We start from the raw sequence: 20,658 nt of genomic DNA, 5'->3' as shown, positions 1-20,658 counted from the left end.
ATAGATTTTGGATACTGGCCCTTTATCTGATAAGACACTTGCAAATATCTTCTCCCATTCCATAGGTTGCCTTTTAGTTTTGTTGACTATTTCCTTTGCTGTGCAAAAGCTTTTTATCTTAATGAAGTCCCAATAGTTCATTTTTGCTTTTGTTTCTCTTGCCTTTGGAGATGTGCCCCATTCTACTTTTCACAGGTGTAATTTCCATATGGATATATTTCTAGCACATTAGGGAAGAGAAAAAATGCAACAGTATTTTGCTTCATTAAAGAACAAATAAAGTCTAATCTGTCCATTTCTCCATGTTAATTTATGGTTTCATAGTGCTGCATAAATTAATGTGATTTGATAATCATTAGTATCTCATTTGACGCCTCACCACCCCACATCATCTCTGTCATCATACAAATGAAGAAAGTTAAGCAAGGGAGCACAGTGTCTTTTCTGATTTCACATGGCTCCTAATAATAATGAAATTTGTCACTTTGAATGTCTAATATAGGCCACCACTATGCTGGGTATTGTTCAAAAACTTAAAACTCAGAATACTCTGTAAAGTAAGTATGCATGATTTTACAAATAAGACATCAAAACTTACACATAGGACTGGAAAGGCAATGTAGTGTTCCATTTATATGACATTCTTTGGAAAAAGGCAAAGGTATAGAGATTTAGAACAGATTAGGGATTAAGGGTGGGAGTGCTGACTACAAATGGGCACCATGAATTTTTTTGAGTGGTCATTAAGTGTTCTGTATCTTGACTGTTGTAGTACAATTGTGGAAAACTGATATAACTACACTTAAAATAATGAATTTTGGTGTACATATATTGAAACTGAATTACTAAAAAATGAACAACCACCAAAAACCTCCTGCTTTCATATGCTAAGAGGAATTTTAAAATTCTCCTCAACCTTGATATATACATATGCAACAAGACTTGTTTCCATCACGCTGGGATCACTCTTGGGAAGAATTATAGAACTTGGGAAGGATATATGCCTTATCAGGCCCTTTTTGGAAGCTGGTTAGAAAACAGCCCCTAGGGCCTCCCCTCACACACATACCTGGAGAGAAATAAGACCTCCTCTGGAATCTTTTATTTTATACCAGGTTCTTTGGGTCAGGCTTTGCTAGCAACGTCCTGGTTCCGAAATCTAAAGGTGGACCTCTCAGTTGTTCCCCAATAAGGACCCTGCTTGGGGACTCCTAACCCTTGGGCACCGGCATCGTGACTTTCCGGCTCTAAACTTGTCATCAAGCCAGTCCCATGCCTTCTCGCCGGGAAACCCCATTACTGATCCCGACATCCCTTGGGAACATTGGGGCAGCCCCATGTGGCCGTGAGGTGAGAGGTAAGAAGCAGATCACACATCGTGAGACCACACGACTCTCAACCATCGCCAACTCCTGCTGCCACATACCCATCTGCTCCTGACCCGCAAGCACGAACACAAAAGACCCTCTCGGGGTCACAAAGACGCCTATGGGCACTCACACCCATTGTCCCAGCCACTGACGCGACTTGTCTCCTAGCTCAGGTCCCACACTCTGAGCCTCCGAGTTACCGACTGCCCACCTTCGCGCCCTCCTTATCCGCAGCCTCCCGGGCGAGTCTTCGTGGCCGCCAGCCACGGCGCATGCGCACTTCTTCCTGCGTGGAGTTCCCCACGGCACAGAACCCATCCGGTTGGCCTATGGGAAATGTAGTTCCAAAAAGAGCCCCCCCCCCGCAGCTCCGCCCCCTCAGATGTAGGGAGTCCAGCCACTCAGCCTTTTCCCAGCATGCAGCACGGGCCTCCGTCTAAAGCAGCTGCGTCCTGGAGACCCCTGGGAATCCGTCTTCGCTGAAGTGCGCAGGCGCACCCCCTCAGAGGTGGAGACAGCCAAAGGCGACCGAGGCGCGAGCGCAGACGCAAGTGGTGGGGGGCCCTCCCCTCCTTCCCCGACTCCAGCTTCTGGTACGCTGAGCGGCCGGATGTCGGGAGTTGGTGGCGGTTCGCCTGGTGGCCCTAGCTCCCGAGGCTTCCGTCCTCCCCCATCCCCTGTGCTCGGGCGGCGTGGACGGCCGGGGAAGGCCCCGGGGGTCCCAGGGAGCCTCCGCGACGGGGCGATGAGGGGACTCCGCGGAGGACATGGTGGCCGAACGAGGGGCGGACGCCAGTGGCGCCCCGACTGGGCTGTGTGCGTCTGGAACCGGGGGCCTGTTCCTGGAAGACTCGCGGCGTCCGCGAGGGGCCTGACATCATCGCCGCCGTCGCGTCTGACCCCTGGGGCCCGGCCGGGGGCTCGGAACCGCCCTCCTTTAGTTCTCAGGCGGCCAGTGACGGCTCAGGAACACCCCTGTGCACCGGGATGGCCGACGGGCCTGCGTTTGGGTTTGGGGGCTTCTGCCTGTCGGGCGGGCGCGGAAACAGCCCCTTTACCCGAGCTCCGGTGGATGAGGCGCTCGTGACGCTCGTGCTCAGCCCCTGCGTTCGGCTGTGCGTTGGGCCTGGACGCTCGGTGAGTACTTCTCGGTGGTTCCGTGGAACACCGTCCTGCAAGTTCTGCAGTGAGCGGAACGGACAACGTACCGGCCCTGCCTTGAAGCTGACGTTCTAGGCCACGCGGCCCAGAAGGGAGGTGAGGGAAGCGCGCGGTGGGGGTGCTGGTGATTCCCGAGAAGACGAGACAGAGCTGGGGCAGGGGTGCGCGGGGAGCTGAGCTGCGTGCGCCAGGGCGAGAGGCGGGTGCCGCCTGTGGGCACGTGCCTGCGGCGTGTGCCTGGGGGGGCCCTGCGTGCCTCCCAGGGGCGGTCCCGCCTGTCTGGCGAGCCACGTGTGTGGGTCCTAATGAGGATGCTCCTGTTCCCGGGCGGGAGCGTCGGATCTCAGTGCGCGGCCCTACCGTTTGGGGGTCTCTAAGTGCTGCCCAGTCTGCGTGTAACGAGATACAACGGCCTGTCAGGTGCAGCTTTACAAGCGCGTGCTATCTAACCTCTAGGAGGTGCACAGTTATTTTATTACTAAACCGGAAGGCTTCCCAATTATTTTTATTAAGTTGGTGTGATTTTGATACTACATGAAACAGAAAGGTTGGGACCAAGCTAACTTTCTAGGTTTATTGAGTAATACCTGAAATACAATAAAATTCAGATATAAGTAAGTTTTGATACATGTATGTGTCCATGAAACCATGACTGTGATCATAATAATGAATGAGAAAACTCAGTTTGGGGGCGCCTGGGTGGCTCAGTTGGTTGAGCGACTGCCTTCGGCTCAGGTCATGATCCTGGAGTCCCGGAATCGAGTCCCGCGTCGGGCTCCCTGTTCTGCGGGGGGTCTGCTTCTCCCTCTGACCCTCCCCCTTCTCTTGCTCTCTTTCTCTCTCACTGTCTCTCAAATAAATAAATAAAATCTTAAAAAAGAAAACTCAGTTTTGAATGAGGAATAAGTCATAAATGGAATATTGGACAGTATAATTCCCAACTTATTAGATACCTATCAAGGACTGGAGCTCATTTCAGGGATAAAAATGAGCGCCTGGGTGGCTCAGTGGTTAAGCGTCTGCCTTCGGCTCGGGTCATGATCTCAGGGTCCTGGGATCGAGCCCCACATTGGGCTCCCTGCTCTGCGGGAAGCCTGCTTCTCCCTCTTCCACTCCCCCTGCTTGTGTTCCCTCTCTCACTGTGTCTCTGTCAAATAAACAAATAAAATCTTTTTAAAAAAATGTTTCCATGTTATAAAATGCAAATATCCCATCATATTTTACCAAGAAGATGCAGCAGGCATTGCTGCACAGTGGTAGAAATTATGGACACATTAACACATGGACAGTAACCAGTGGTTGTCTACAAGGGAATAATGAATCTTCTGGCAACTCCATGTATGATAAGCAACTTACTGAAGATTTACATGTGAAGGAAGAAGCTAGAACACTCTTAGAAGTTACAGCAAGATTTGATGACTTCAGAATATGGAGAGGTTTTTTTGTATAAGAGAAAAGAGTAAGCTACAAAGGAAGAGAATGAGAAATTAAACACAAACCTATAGACCACTGAAATGTAGAATAAAGGGAGTACAAAGGTAAACACAGTCTGGGAGACAATATTTGCAATACATACAAATGAAAAAGATTCATGTCTAGAGTATATAAAGATATCAGAAGAAACCAATAAACATACAAATGAATTAAAAGTAAGAAAATGACATAAATATTTCATAGATGAAAGACAAAAAGTGCTCAATATCATTGGTAATCAGTAAAAAGCAAGATGTAATCACAAGGCAATCCTGTTTCACATGTACTATAGAGGCAAATATTCAGCAATTGCAGTGTTGTCAAACGTGGAATAAATAAACGTATGCAAGAATAGTGGGAGAGTCAATTCACACATTTCATTGGTACTTCCTATAAATTTGAAATTATCCATAATCTCCAACTCAGTAATTTTTCTCCAATGTATAGAGAATTTGTTGTGCATGGTCATTTGGAAATTGAAACAGGAATGATAGGAGCAGCGTTTTTCACAAGAGGAAAACAAACGAAACAGCCCCAAAACCATAAACACTGGAATGGATGAGTAAATTGGGTGACCCCCAGCTTCAGATGCCTGCACATGTGAAAAAAGACTGAGGCAAAGAAACCAGTGATGACCATGTTCCTGGTAATTCTATTACTACCCTTTCATGAAAAGCTAAAAAAAAAAAAAAAAAAAAAACCCACAAAAAATGGCAAAGTTAAACAAAACACTATTTAGTAATGAATAATAGATGGCAAAGCTATGAAGAATAACTATAAAGTTCCCAATAGTGGTCACATTAGGGAGTAGGAGGGAAATGAAGAAAGGTGGACACATTGGGAGTCTAATATCCGCCCAAAATCTATTGAGGATTATGTCCAATCTACAGGGTTTATACAGTATTAATATTTAAGCTTAATATAAGACATTTATGCAATGTTTTTGAAGTATGAGATACCACACTATAAAAATTTAAAGAATTATTTACATGTGAAAAAGGTACAATTTTAAAAATATTTGTTTTATCCTGTTATCTAACCGCCTATCTAGTTTTGGTTTCAGTCACTTTGGAGGTATTCACAAATCTTTTAACTGGGTCCATTTAACTTGCCTTTGTATTCATTTGAATAGCAAAAGATTGGGTATGGGGCCAGTTTCTAAAAAGAACTGGTTACACAATATTATAGCATCATATGAACCTTGCTATGAAAAGAGCTGCAGGAATTTATTTCCAATTGAATAGAATCAAAGCATATATCAGTGTGTAAACCATGTTACCTTAGTATGTCTAAGGGAAGAAAAAATGTAGTTGAAATTGCTTCTCTTTACATAAAGAAACTCTGATTGTATGTACAAAAACTAATAAAATTGAAATTTGGAGGGGCAAAGGGACATGAATGCTAGAGGGTGTGCTAGGAGAGAGTTTTAAGTGAGATTTCTAAATCTCAGACTGGTTCTTTAAAACTCGGTGTTCATTTAGGGGCACCTGATGGTGCAGTCAGTTAAGTGTGGGATTCTTGGTTTCAGCTCAGGTCATGATCTCAGGGTCCTGAGATTGAGCCCCTCCCCAGACTCCTGTGGAGTATGCTTGAGATTCTCTCTCCTTCTCCCTCTGCCCCTCCCCACCATGCGCTCTCTCTTTCTCAGATAAATAATCTTTAAAAAACTTGGTGTTCATTTATAACAAACAAAAGTAAATTAACCATATTTTATTTTTAATACTTTATAAATCAAATGAGTAATATATGTATTTTTAAGATTTTATTTATTTATCTGACAGAGCACAAGCACGGGGAGCGGCAGGCAGAGGGAGAGGGAGAAGCAGACTCCCCACTGATCAGTGAGCCCAATGCAGGGCTCGATCCCAGGACCCTGAGATAACCTGAGCCAAAGGCAGACGCCAAACTGACTGAGCCACCCAGGCGCCCCGAGTGTGTGTGTGTATATATATATATATGTGTGTGTGTGTGTGTGTATATTTTAAGATTTTGTTTATTGGACACAGAGAGACAGCGAGAGAGGGAACACAAGCAGAGGGAGTAGGAGAGGAAAAAGCAGGCTCCCCGCCGAGCAGGGAGCCGGATGGGGGGCTCGATCCCAGGACCCTGGGATCATGACCTGAGCCAAAAGCAGATGCTTAATGACTGAGCCACTCAGGTGCCTCCCGAGTAGTATATTTTTAATGAGAACCCTTCTTTTGTACATGCTACGTCTCTGAGCACTAATTTTTATGAGAGTGGACAATACTTTTTAAAAACCATAGAACATGATTTCTTTCAACTTTGTAAATAAAATAAGCAATAGATTTCCCTTCCACTGGCTCTTAAGCTGGGAAGTATTTTCTGCACAGAGAAGCATATTAAATGCACTAGGAATTTTGACTCAATCTGTTAAGCATATTAAATTTCTGGGTCCATTCCAAATTTATTTAAGCTTTTGCTGTTTTCTTCTGTCAGTTAGGGTGCCTGAGGGATATCATAGCCGTTCACTATTCGAAGTCTCTAGGGACATACTAAAACATGGATCTGCAGTTAATTTCCCTTTAGTGTAAAACGTGAACCTGGGAATTCTAATAAACACATCTGGTAACTTGTGGTTGTTCTGGGAAAAGTTCCTGTGCCCAGGTTCAAGCTGCAGGGTTCAGATTTCCGGCAAGCATTGGCCCTCGTTGGCTGGACTTTGCGGATATAAAGCAGCAGGTGAGTGGGGTGGGGCAGCATAGGTAAGGCCTCAAACGGAGACAACCGCCGAACATCAAAACGTATCCAGACCCTGCACTGCACGTGCTGAAGTCACTGTCAAATACCTGTGTTCTTAAAGAGCGCAGACCCATGGATGACCTTGCGGTCCCAAGCCAACCTCTGGCCCCTGGAGGACACCAGGCCCTCCTGGCCTGTCCCGTCGTGTCCCAGCCCGGCCAGGCGCGGGCACCCCTCCTTCTCTGGACAAAGAGGTGTTGCTCCCAGGGGCAACGGGGTCTGGAGACAGGCGGCGCCACCGAGCTGCGGGAAGACCCGAAATCCTCAGGGAATTAGAGCTAGTTCTACGTGGGCACAGATGTCCCTGTCGTGAGCAGCCGGGAGAGGCCAGCCACGTGTGTTCCAGCTGTGCGGGATTATCCCATCAGGGGCCCTGGGGCAAGGGTGTTGGGCTGTCCAATTAGGAGGGCTGGGGCGGGGTTCGGAGCGCTATCCAATGAGGATCCGGGGGCTCGGAGCACCGTCCAATCAGAGCCGGGGGCGGGCGCGCTCCCCCCCTAGCGGCCTAGGCTCTCACCGCCTGAGGCACCAGTGTGCACCTGCCCCTTGGGGAGCAGGTGTCTCGAATCCGCATCGCTCTCACCCGCACGGGCCGCGGAGTCACCGCGAGGACGCCAGGAGAGCCAGGAGCGGGGCTGAGAGATGGTGAGCGTGCGGGGTCGGCCGACACCGGGAGGGGCTGGTTCGAATAGGCCGGTACAGGCTGGAGGTGGCCCGGCCCGGGTTCCTCCCCCCAGCCCCTGTCCAGGTTCTGACCCGCGTTTCCGCTCTTGGCTGCGGGGTGAGGTCCCCGCGTCCTGTCCCATCCGCGCGTGGGTCTGGGTTCTCAGAACTTCCTGGGGTGGCCAGGGGAGCGCGACTGCTATCCACCCGGGGCTGGGGGGGTCTCAGTCCCGGGTCGGCTTCTCCCGGAGGACAGCCTTGGGGGGCGGGCGAGGAGTCCCGGGAGACCCGCTTAGGGCCCTGGCTCGGAGAGATCTCCTGGTAGGTCCTGGATCCCTAAGTGACCCCAGTTCCCTCCCCTGGAGGGACTTTAGTCGTCAGCCGGCAGATGCTGCTATTGAGGGAAGAGAAATGGTTCCTGCCCTCTGGGTTCTCACAGTGAAGGAAGCAAAACCAAAGAACAGAGACAACCCACCCGGTGAGCTAGTGCGGCAACCTGCAAAGCAAAATGCGCTGGAGACCTACGGTGGGACAGGAGCCTGTGCCCTTTGGGAGGGTGTTCCGGGAGCATTTCAGAGAACAGGTGGTGGGGGGTGGGTGTCCCACGTGGTAGGATGGCCCTGCTTGACCCCTGAGTCATCTATGTCTGTGTTCCAGTTCTGCACTGCCCCTCCCTGGGTTTGTCACCTTGAAAAGATTTATTTGGCTATTCGAGCCTCAGATTTTTCAGTAAATGTAAATACATTTAACTAACAGACTTTGAAAGATTAGATGAAATATTTGCAAGGAAAGAGGGAGTGGTCAATTTCAGGGGGGGAAGAAAGATCTAGTCTTGCATTTGTTAAAAATTCTTTTGTGTCTTTTTTCTCTCCTGGAGCATGTGTGGTTAAGTTTTTCACATCTGTTGTTTTCTTTTTGGTGATGACTAATGGAATTCCAGAGCTTAGCCTGGAGAATGCTACTGGGGAAAAGAATCTAAGGGAAATAGAGAAACCCTCTGTCCCATTATGAATGCATACAAATGAGTGCATTTCCGCACACAAAACGTTTGGCATATTAGTTGGTGAATTACAAAGACTCACCAAAAATGTCAGTTATTTTTTGACAGGGTGGGGAATTTATGACTGCAGATAATTCTATTCTGTCTGGTATTATTGGACTTCAGAGATTCATGCTAAATCCCAACTACCTGGAGTGGGGATAGGGGCCCTGCCCAGTGACTCCAAGCTAAGTAAGGCCAGCCAAGCAACAGCAGAGGGAGGGAATGAAATGGTTTCTTTCTGGAGAGTCTCCTGTGCCTGTGTCCTGGGCTGCCCGCACCATCTGGAGAAGGTGTGTGTGTGCCTAGAAAAGCTGCAGGGCACTAAAATGTGTGTGGCTGGTGGTGATGCCCTTTCTGAGGTTATGCTTGCCACTGCCTTGGGGATGTTTCTAAATAGTACATTTGGGGTGGGCATGCACAGAGGTGCACACTGAGAAAGTCTATCAAGGTCAGACTTAGAGAAAGACTCTTTTGGGGTCTGTCTCCTAGAGAAAGAGTTATGAATGTGGGGGTTCATTTGGGGTAGAGCCTTAAACTGACTCCAGCCAAGAATTCCCTGGCTACTGAGAATTGAAGCCTGGAGAGGGAGCATTCCCACACTGCAAGGTCGGGAGAGGCGGGTGTGTGGGGCTCCAGAGTTCATCCCTGTGTCTGCTCGGGTCTCCCTGCCCTCCATCACTGGAGACTGACCAACAGAAGGCTGGCATTTCTACAGTGAGGTTCTGGACCCCAAGCCTGTGAATGTGTCACCTTCTGAACATGGTGGGTTTTCTTTGCAAATAGTGGATAAGTGAGTGGCTTTATCTGAGCCAATGGAAATGTTTGGTTTTCTTCCCTTCTGATTTCTATATCTAATGTTGCTGCTGTGTAACTCCAGTCTCCCTAAACGTTTGGCCTTTTCATTTCCCTGTTTGAGTGTGTAAGACTTTTATTTTCTTGGGTGAGTAGAAATGGATTGAAAGATAAAATATAAGAGAAGAGAATTCTGGAAACATACAACATTTTTCTTCCTTCTTTGACAAGAGAAAGTCCAGATAGGAGATGGGTGTATTTAAACTCTCAGGTTAATTTTTCACTTTTTCAATAATTTTTATATCAGTGATTGTCTCTATAGAGTTATGAGATTTAAAATGTACTATTCCTAAAACAATTCTTATTTTAACTGATATGAGAAAAATTACCTTTGGATATGCAAATCCTTGAAAATCATAGTGCATTGAATGGGTTAGGTCCAAACCTCTAACGTGTGAAGTATTCTACTCATTTTTTGAAAATATTCCCCAGTTTGAGGGGCCCTTGGGGGTGCAGTTGGTTAAGTGTCTGACTCTTGGTGGCAGCTCAGGTCATGATCTCAGGGTTGTGAGACTGAGCCCCACATCCGGCTCTGAGTCAGGCTCTGAGTTCAGCATGGAATCTGCTTAAGATTCTCTCAATCCCCCTCTGCCACTCCTCCCATTCACTCTCTCTCAAATAAATAAATCTTAAAAAAAAAAAAAAAAAAACTCCCCAGTTTAAGATAGAGTGGATACAATGACGATGTCACCTGTCATTTTAGTTGTAAAGAGGTTTGAGATATTTTATTTTTCATGGTTTACACTTTCATAAACTTTAGTTTTCAGGGAATTGTTAACCTTAAAAATTAATGTCAGTTACTTTAACAGCAAAAATGGGGTTATTCGGGAATAGCAGAGAATTGCAATTTGGGACATGCAAGCTACAGCAAAACCATAGACATGTCCAACAAACAAAGAAGAGGAACATTATTTTTTGGAGAAGGAGGAAGTTGGGAGGGCTTGTTTTGGACAAAAGTCCATTGGACAAAGGGAAGAGTTCAGGGGGATGAGAATTTCTCTGAGTTTTGATGACAGTTTTTCTTGCTGAATTATAGGTGTAGTCAATTTCTTCTCTCTCCTTTTTTTTTTTTTAAAGAATTCTCCATTCTTATTTTTTATTTTATTTTTTAAATTTTTGTAAGTAGGCTCTATGTCCAGTGCGGGGCTTAAACTCACAACCTTGAGATCGAGAGTCTTATACTGTACTGACTGAGCTAGCCAGACACCCTAGGGGTAGTCAATTTCTTATAGGAGATGCTGTGGACATCTCTTCCTGTCAGGGCCTGTAATTGATGGTTCTTTCCTGTAGAGATTCTTCTGTTGGAGTTTGTAATGGGCAGTTCTTGTAATCAAGGTGGAATGCTCCCCCTTCTGGCCTCCCAGCTCCATCTGATTTTTTTTTTTTTCTGGGTTTTTCTTTCCTTTTTTCTTTTTTCATTTATTATTATTATTTTTTCTTCCAACTCCATTTTAGTGAGGCTTACCTTTATTAATTTTCACAGGATTAAATATTAAAATGATTTCCTGTGTGGAAAAGTGGTTCCCAAGTAAAAATAAAAACTATTAAAAAGCAAAATATAGAGGTGCCTGGGTGGCTCAGTTAAACATCAGACCCTTGGTTTCAGCTCAGGTCATGATCTCAGGGTTGTGGGATTGAGCCTTGTGTTGGGCTCTGTGCTCAGCGTGGAGTCAGTTTGAGATTCTCTCTCTTAAATAAATAAATAAATCTTTTTTAAAAAGCAAAATATAACTTATATAGATTTCTCTTTATGTAAAGTAAATAATGTATGCAAAGGTTTAAAAACCTTGCAAAACACTGAAAATCTAACATAAAACAACTCCCTGCCAGCGTATTCTGGTCCATGACAGTCCTACTCCAGCCACCCTCAGACAACCAATTTTAATAATTTCTTGTGCATTTTTATCAGTGTTTCTTTCTATAAAAAGAAACAAAAGGCAAAGTTTTTCTTTTGTTATAGGAAAGGTAACATGATATACACAGGGCAACATACTTTTCTTATTTGTTCTAATGATAGTCCTGCAGAGCTTTTCCTATAATGTCAGTTGTCTTTGATTTTCAAGTTTATGCAACTAGTTCTCTTTAATTAGGCACTTGATCTGCATCTAATATTTTTCTACCAAGGTTTGTTAATCAAAACTGACTTTTTCATATTACATGGTAAGCAAACATAAGAAAAGTGTTATTTTCCAACCTTGATTAATGCTTTAACTTTTATGGTGAAATCTATCATATTTGGAATGCATGCAAAGTTTTATTGGACATCTAAAAACTAATCACGGTGTAAACATCTGTGAATTCACCACCTAGATTCATAAATGGGCTTTGGGTAGCTGTAAGAGTCTCCTGACATGATCCTCCCAGAACTCACCACTGTCTTGTCTCATCGATGACCACTGTTTGCTTCTTTGCTTAATATTCATACCTTTACCTTTTATGTTTTTGTTGTTGTTGTGTTGTTTTTTTTACTAAGCAGTGTTCTGCTTTGTTCTACTTCTTTGGGACGTTCAATAAATAAATATTAATGGAATTACACTGAAAAGGCTTTCCTATGGTTCTTTGCCATAGCGTGTTTTGTACATGCTACTATCTGAAAGCTGCATTCATTAAATTCTTCCATTCCAGTGCTTATGGGGTTTGGGTTTTTCAAGTTTGTTTTTCTGCTTTTGCGAAAAGTGCCACTCCTTTGAGTCTTGTTTCAGTGTCCAAGGTCAGATGTGTAGTACATTTGCCCACATATTGGAGGAAAATCTCTAGATTGTAGATCATGGCCAAGTTCAAATTTATGAGACAATTCCAATGAAGTGTACCAATTGATTCTCCAAACATGTGTGCATAACTGCTTATGTGTTCCATGTGACCATCAACACCTGAGATTATCTAATTTAGTAATTTTGCCCTTCTTGGTTTGAAATAGGATCTGTTTGAGATTTTATTTTTCTATTTGCTCATTACCAATGAGATTGACTCTTTTTTCATATGTGGTCTTACATCTTTTGTGATACATGTTTTAGTCATTTTCCTATCTTTTATTCATTTGTTTGACCATTCATTTTTATTCTGCACACATATTTTTATATTTGTATGTGTTGCAAATATCTTTATCTCAAATTGTCGTTTACCTTTTTGGTTTCTTAATTTTATTTTTTTAAGATTTATTTATTTATTTGAGGGGTGCCTGGGTGGCTAAGTCAGTTAAGCATCTGACTCTTGGTTTTGGCTGGGGTCATGATTGCGAGGTCCTGGGATTGAGCCCAATGTCAGGCTCCCTGCCCAGTGGGGAGTCTGCTTCTCCTTCTGCCTCTTCCCCTGCTTGTGCTCTCTCTCCCTCTCAAATAAATGAGTGAAATCTTTAAAGATTTATTTATTTATTTGAGAGAGAGAGAGTGGAGGTAGGGTCAGAGGGAGAGAGAGAGAATCTCAAGCACACTCCCCGCTGACCACAGAGCCCGACCCTGGCTCCATCTCACAACCCTGAGATCATGACCTGTGCTGAAACCAAGAGTTGGGCGCTTAACCAACTGCACCACCCAGGTCCTCCTGTCTTTCACATTTAAGTGGTTATTGTTTGTGGATTAGATGGGAATACAGTGCATTTTTCTCAGTTGGATACCAATTTCTCCCTGCCCCATATATTACCATGTACATCATTTCTGCCACTGCTCTGTGATGCTTGTTCTGTCATTTATCAAATTTCCATTACATCGGGGTCTCTTTAGGAGTCTTTTCCTTTCCATTAATCTATTTGTTTATCCCTATACTAATAACATATTGCTCAGATTACTCAAATTCCTTGATGTATTTGAAGAGCCCCCCTACTTTGTTCTTAAAATTTTTTTGTCTTTTTTGGACATTTGTTCTTTCTATTAGGTTTGGAGAAGTTGTTTTTGTGAAGTCCTGGAAAATCAGGTCTGAGGATTTACTGGGATTTTATAAAGACTACAGGTTTCTTTTTGGGGAGCTGACATCTTGGTGACACTGAGTTCTTTCTAAGAACATGTCCCATCTTTCTATTTATTTAATTCTACTTTGATATTATCCAATAAAGTTGAGGTTTTGGTCCATTAGAATCTTTTTATACCCTTCATTAGAATTCTTTATTATGTGTTAGCTTTTTTTAAAAAAAGCTTTATTGAGATATAATTTACATACTGTACAATTCACCAGTTTAAAGTGTACAATTCAGTGCTTTCTGTTTATTCACAGATATATGCAACCATCACCAGAGTCAACTTTAGTTCATTTTCATCACCTCGAAAGAAACCTCATACCCTTTATCTATCACCCTCCATCCTGCTTCCAGCCATAAATAACCACTAATGTACTTTTTGCCTCTTGAGAATTTCTTATTCTGGACATTTCATGAGAATGGAGTAACATACTTTGTAATTCTTTCTCCTACAAGTTCAAATCTATGGTTGAGTCCCTCTAGGGACATTTTTCAGTTATTGTGCTTTTTGACTCCAGAATTTTCACTTGGTTCATTAGAATAACTTCTCTTTATTGACATTATTTGGTGCATCATTGTTATCATATATTACTTTACATCTTTAATCATGATTTCCTTTAGTTCTTTGAACATATTTATAATAGTTACTTTGAAACCTTCTTCTGTTAAATCCAATATCTATTTGCTCTCATCAGTTTCTGTTGCCTGCTTATTTTTCTGCTGTAAGGATCACAATGTCCTTTTTTTTTTTTCATGCCTTGTAATTTTTTGTTGGAAACTCGACACTATAGGTAATATATTTTAGCAACTTTGGGTACTAGCCCCTATCCTCTGGGGCCTGTGACTGTTGTTTATGTCTGCTTGGTGACTGGCCAGATTATTTTAGTCAAATCTATTTCACTCTCCTCCCAACCCCTTCAGTGCTCTTAAGCTCCACTAATGGTCCGCTGACTGCTTTATTGTTTTGAACCTGCCATGGTGCATACATTGCTCTATAGAATAATCCAGTCAAATTTGGACTCCTTTGAAGGAATAGTTTCACAGGTCAATGTTTGTTAGTTGTTCAGACCCTTGGAGGTTTCCTCCCCACCCTCCTCTTTCCCTGTTTCTCCCCTGCAAACAAGGTGGACTACAATTTTGCCTGTACCCTGAATCTCTTCCTTGTTGCCTTTCACTACAACTTGCACTGTTTTTGAGAGCACCCTTAGGCTTAAGATTCTCCATCTTCTGTTGTAAATGAAGTCAGTTCTTTGGCAAAAGGCCAGGACCTATCTCTTTTACAGCCTGCTTTTCCTCCTTGTCAAAATCTTTGAGCCAGGGAACTGCAGTGAGCTGGGGACAATGATACACTTCTTTCTGAGTGACACCCCACTTTAAGAGCTGAGCATTAAGTGGAGGAAGGGCAGTTGCCTGATGTCTTCTCAGCTTGCCTCTCTTGGATGTGGAACCTCTGCCTTATGAGGCATAACAAGAGCAGTCAGGTCCCCAGTATTCTCATCAGCCCTATACCCGCTGTAGGTCCCACATTCCACAAGTGGGGGCTGGTGTTAGTAGAGAGCCCTCACCTGTCAACTGCTCTCGCTTGGAGCTTAAACTCAGTAACAACTAACTGGGGCAGGATGAGAAATGCTGACATCCTCCTCTGGCTAGGAGCTGTGGGGATAGGGAGCCCGTGGCTGCAGTCTGAAAAAGAAGTCTAGGGAGAGAGAGAGAGTAGTCTTGGTTCAAATACCAGACTGTTAACTTTTCTTACTGAATTCTCATAGAGTTTCTTGAATACCTGGTTCCTCAGCTGTATGCCCTGAGGACTATTTCCAGAGGCTTGAAATGATGGTTTTAAAAGTAATTTCAGGGCATCTGGGTGGCTCAGTTGGTTGGGCGACTGCCTTCGGCTCAGGTCATGATCCTGGAGCCCTGGGATCAAGTCCCACATCGGGCTCCCTGCTCAGCAGGAAGTCTGCTTCTCCCTCTGACCCTGCCCCCTCCCATGCTCTCATTCTCTCTCTCAAATAAATAAATAAATAAATAAATAAATAAATAAATAAAATCTTTTTTAAAAAAGTAATTTCACCAGTTTCACTGGGGAGCAGGTCCACAGGGTACCTCATATTGCCATACAGTTGTGTTCACTTTTTAATGTGAGTTTTCCAACTTAGTGTTGTTATTAAATGGAAAGGTAATGAGTTTTATTTTCATCTTGTGTTTTTATTTTAGAATCTTGCTAAATCTTTTTGGTTCTTTTTGTTCTGTTTTGGTCCCATGCATATGCTTGTTGGTGCTAAGGATAACAATGATCTTTCTATTATTTTGTAATTCTGCATATTTGTTTATTTTCGGGTGGCACTGGATTGGATCTCTAGTACAGTGTTGACTAGGAGTGAGGCAATGGGAACCTAGTTTTGTACTTTTTTTGATAGAAAATAATGAACTTCACTCCATTTGTATGTTCCTTTTTGAATAATCTTTTTTTAACTATTCCCTTTATTGGGCTATGTATCTTACCATTGATTCCCCTACAGTATGAGTTTTTTTCATGTGTTTTCTATATTGCTTTCTATGATTCTTAAGATGATTTCAGGTAAATTGTATTAGTTGATTATAGAGTTTCATTGTAAAGTATAACATACATGCAGAAAAGTACATAAGACATATTGAACAGTCCATGGAAATCATAAAAAATAAACAGCTATGAAAGAAAATCCAGCCCTAGATCTAGAACAGTTCTTGACATTAGACACTCCACTGGAAGTGATTCCCTCCTCTCCAGATGTAACCAATATCTTGAATCCTGTGATGGTACTATCCATGCTTTTATCGCCTGTGTATGCATCATTAAATAAAGACACTCTAACTTTGGATGTTTTATAATGCATGTAAATGGAACCACAGTGTATATGCTACCTTATGTCAGACTTCTTTTAAAGTTATTTCATGGTCTTCTATGGAGTAATAATAAACCTTTACTGCTCTCTTGTATTCACTTGTAAGGATACGCAATTATTATTTATTAACTCTATTACTAGTGGTGATTTGGGTGTTTTCAGATTTTTGCCATTATGACCAGTGCTCCTAAAAACATTATTATACATGTATTTACTTGGATGTCTTATTCTTATTCCCATCTTGGTATACTCTATGGTGAATTTCTCTTTCTCTCCCCAAGAACTTAATCCACATAAGGCCTTCTACATCTCAGTTGATGGAAACTCCATTATTCCCGTTTCTATGGTGAGAAGTGATCAGTCATTAAATCTCCTCATTCTGTCTTGCCCCAACTTCAGTCCATCAGGAATCTGTAGCTCTTATCTATGCTTTCCCTGCACATTCCACTGTGAGCACCCAGGTTGACCCACCTTCTTCTCACCTGGTTATGGCTTTATTTTCCTTTTTTTTTTTTAAAAAAAAAGATTTTATTTATTTATTTGACAGAGAGAGACACAGTGAGAGAGGGAACACCAGCAGGGGGAGTGGGAGAGGGAGAAGCAGGCATCCCGTGGAGCAGGGAGCCCGATGTGGGGCTCGATCCCAGGACCCTGAGATCATGACCTGAGCCGAAGGCAGACGCTTAATGACTGAGCCACCCAGGCACCCAATGGCTTTATTTTCCTATCAGGTGTTCTCGTCTCTACATCCATCCCCTGCAGTCTAGTCTCAGCATAAGTGATGGGTCATTAAAGCTATCAGAGGACATCACTCCTCTGTGCAAAAGCCTGAAGTAGTTCTGCATTTCTCACAGAGTCAGATCTGACTAGTTCCCCACAAGATGATATGCTCCACCTCCCATCACGCTCCACCATCCTTGACTGTTATTCCCCATCTCAATTTGCTCCAGTCTCTGGCAGTGTGTCTTAGCCCATTCAGGCTGCTATAATAAAATACCAAAAAGGGGCGCCTGGGTGGCTCAGTTGGTTAAAATACCAAAGAGTGGCCTATAAACAACAGAAATTTATTTCTCACAGGTACAGAGGCTGGGAAGTCCAAGATCAAGGCAACAGCATGCCTTGGATGGAATGAGCTGTTTTGGCATCTTATAACCTCAGTGTGTATGTGTGTTTACTAAAAATTAATGCACACCAACACCAAGGTTTATGAATGTGGATATTATGGAAAGGTCTAAGTTCTCATGTCTTCTTCCCGCCTTCTGAATTCTCATGTCTTCCTCTTTCCTCGTCTTTCTCAATACCGCTTCTGTCTCAAATTAAGGGGGCATAAAGTAAGAAAGAGTAGCAACTGATTCTGTGATAAATAATATATGTAAATAATACACGTATGAGTTAAAATTAGCATTTCTCCAGAAAAATGTCTTCTGGCACCCAGTTGGATTTGTGTATTTCGAATGGAGTACATCAAGACAAAGGGTCAGTTGGCCCACATTGTGAGTTGGGTTTCTACCTTGGGCCTCTCACTGTTGGTGAGAAGAAATGAAGGAAAAGCTCCTTCAGTGTGTTTTTATTTATCAGAATCTCATCAAGATTTGAACTTGTGGTTTATGCAGTGCTGAGAGATGTGGTAGGCAATAAGCAAAGAGATGAAATCATTTTTGTCATAAGGAATTGATACTCATAAAACAGCAGTATTTGTTTCATTTATATAGCATTTCTCTAATTTCTCCAAGTGTTTTGGACCATTCTAGACTCTGTGAAAAGGCAGGGATCACACAGGAAGGGCCACAGTAAAAATGGAGAGAGAGATAAGTTCAATGTGTTAATGTGTTAAGACTATGATACAGAGGGAGCCTGGGTGGTTCAGGTTGGTTAAGTGTCTGCCTTTGGCTCAGGTCATGATCTCGGGGTCCTGGGATCAAGCCCCACATCAGGCTCCTTGCTCAGGAGGGAGTCTGCTTCTCCCTCTCCCTTTGCCGCTCCCCCCTGCTTGTGCTTTCTCTCGTGCGCACACTCTCTCAAATAATAAATAAAATCTTTTTAAAAAGACAATGATACAGAAAATGAGTGTGGACATAGATTAGATGTGAAGAGACCAAAGAATCTTGTTTGAACTTCCTGTGAATTTGAGTCCACTTTCCCTGTGTTGTCAGTGTTGCCCACTCTCCTACAATGATGTGGTTTGTTTTAGGACTCAGTGGTCTTCGAGGATGTGGTTGTGGACTTCACCCAAGAGGAGCGGGCCCTGCTGAATCCTGCTCAGAGGAAACTCTACAAAGATGTGATGCTGGAAACCTTCAGGAACCTGGTCTCAATAGGTAAGGAGGCAGCAATCCTTCACTTAGTTATTTAGAGAGTAAGTATTTCTTATTCATTAAGCCTACTTCAAGATTTGGAATAAGAAGGAAAACACACTGATAAATAAAACAGGCATGATCACAGCTGTCATGGATCTAGAATCTAACAGTTTCTCTGTGACAGTAAAAGTCCAAATATTAACCTGTGTTTTTCTTTCTGTCTTCTTTAAAATACTTAGGGTCCTTCAGTGTCATTAGTCTGGGTATATATTCATGTGTCACTTTGTGGACATGGAGAAGTTTGTTGTTTGAAATCTTGTGGTTTTTCTGTTCATATTAAATCGCCTCCAGGGGCAACTGGGCAGCTCAGTTGGTTAAGTGTCTGCCTTTGTCTCAGGTCATGATACAGTCCTGGGATCAAGCCCCTGCACTGGGCTCCCTGATCCACAAGGGGCCTGCCTTTCCCTCTCCCTCTGCCTGCTGCTCCCCCTGCTTGTGCACATGTGCACTCTCTCTCTGTCAAATAAATAAAATCTTAAAAAAAAAATCGCCTCCGTTTTGACCTCTTGTGCCTCTTAATAATGAAGTTTTGAAACAGCTAAACTGTAGTTCTTTGCTCACAGGTGCCTTCCTTATAAGATTTATTCACTGTTCTGTTTTAGATGATGAGACTCAACTTAAAACCAATGGGTCCATTTCTCAGCAGGATATTTTTGGAGAAAAATTATCTAATGAACAGAAAATAGCAATGTTCACAAAAAATGATTTCTGGACCTCCCTTTTTCAAGAAAATTGGGAAGACCAGTGCATTGAAGATAAGCACAACAATGAGTGGAGACATTTGAGGTGAGTTGCACTTAGGAGAAAACACAATATTCCAGTAGAGAATCTTACTATTTCATGAAATTAAAAAACAAAAACAAAAAACTGATAAACCTTGTTCCAGAATTTGTTTATTCACAGACCATTTCCTCCTTTTTTTCCTTCATGTGACTCAGACATTGAGCATTTGAAAGATAGTTCAGTGGGAAACAATGATCAGGGAACCCTGTATGAGAAACACTGTTGTAGTAATGGGCTATGCTTTAAGCCCATTCCCAAAGCAGCTAGTTTATCACACTTTGAAATAATTCAAACAGGACAGAAAAGCTACATTTATGGGGCACCTGGGTGGCTCAGTTGGTTAAGCATCTGCCTTCAGCTCAGATCATAATCCCGGGGTCCTGGGACCAAGCCTCACATCAGGCTCCCTGCTCAGCGGGGAGTCTGCTTCTCCTTCTCTCTCTGCCCCTCCCCACTATGGTTCTCTCTCTCTCTCTCTCTCAAATAAATCAATAAAATCTTTAGAAAAAGAAAGCCTACATTTATACAGAAAATGGTAGAAATATAGTCCTAGCACTCATTAACAAATATTAATAAATTATGAATATACAAACCATTAATATTGTGCTCCCCCCCTTTTTTTGCAGAAGTCATATAGTGGAGAGACTCTGTGAAAGTAGCAAAGGTAATACATGTGGAGAAACTGTCAGCCGTATTCCAAATATTAAGCTGTATAAGAAAACTCCTAGTGGAGTAAAACTGTATGAATGCAGTCAGTGTGGAAAAGTCTTCAGGCATCGCTCATCCCTTAAGAGGCACAAAAGGAGTCACACTGGACGCAAACTATATCAGTGTGAGGAATGTGGGAAAGCCTTCAGTTGTTCTTCATACCTAAGGAATCATGTGAAAACTCACAGTGGAGAGAAACCCTATGCATGTAAACTTTGTGGGAAAACATTTATTCGTTCCCATTCCCTCACTGGACATATAAGGAGTCACACTGGAGAGAAACCCTACGAGTGTAAGCAATGTGGGAAAGCCTTCAGTTGTCCTAAATCCTTTCGAGTACATGTGATGATGCATAATGGTGGGAAACCCTATGAATGTAAGCAGTGTGGAAAAGGCTTTAGCTGTCCCAAATCCTTTCGAGTACATATGATAATGCACACTGGAGAGAAACCTTATGAATGTAAGCAGTGTGGGAAAGCCTACTGTTGGCTCACATCCTTTCAGAGACATGTGAGAATTCACAATGGAGAAAAACCCTATAAATGTGAAAAATGTGGGAAAGCATTTGGTTGGCCCTCATCCTTACATAAACATGTCAGAATGCACACTGAAGAGAAACCCATAAATGCAAGCAATGTGGGAAAACTTTCAGTTGGCC

General features: G+C 43.1%; 1 protein-coding gene across 1 annotated transcript in view; it reads left to right on the top strand.

Annotated features, from left to right (window-relative positions):
* Nucleotides 1-7,281: 7,281 nt before the first annotated feature.
* Nucleotides 7,282-20,658, top strand: part of ZNF556 (zinc finger protein 556) — a 38,169-nt gene continuing 24,792 nt past the window's right edge. The window contains 5 exon segments of the mRNA XM_034998187.1: nt 7,282-7,409; nt 18,344-18,470; nt 19,112-19,295; nt 19,919-20,619; nt 20,622-20,651. Of these exon segments, the coding sequence (XP_034854078.1) occupies nt 7,407-7,409; nt 18,344-18,470; nt 19,112-19,295; nt 19,919-20,619; nt 20,622-20,651 (1,045 nt within the window). The 5' untranslated portion in view covers nt 7,282-7,406.

This window comes from Mirounga leonina, unplaced genomic scaffold, assembly GCF_011800145.1.
Source record: "Mirounga leonina isolate KUSES-001 unplaced genomic scaffold, KU_Mleo_1.0 Mir_94, whole genome shotgun sequence".
Taxonomy (NCBI): domain Eukaryota; kingdom Metazoa; phylum Chordata; class Mammalia; order Carnivora; family Phocidae; genus Mirounga; species Mirounga leonina.
Note: the sequence above shows the minus strand (reverse complement) of the source record. Positions and strands in the feature narration are given on the sequence as shown.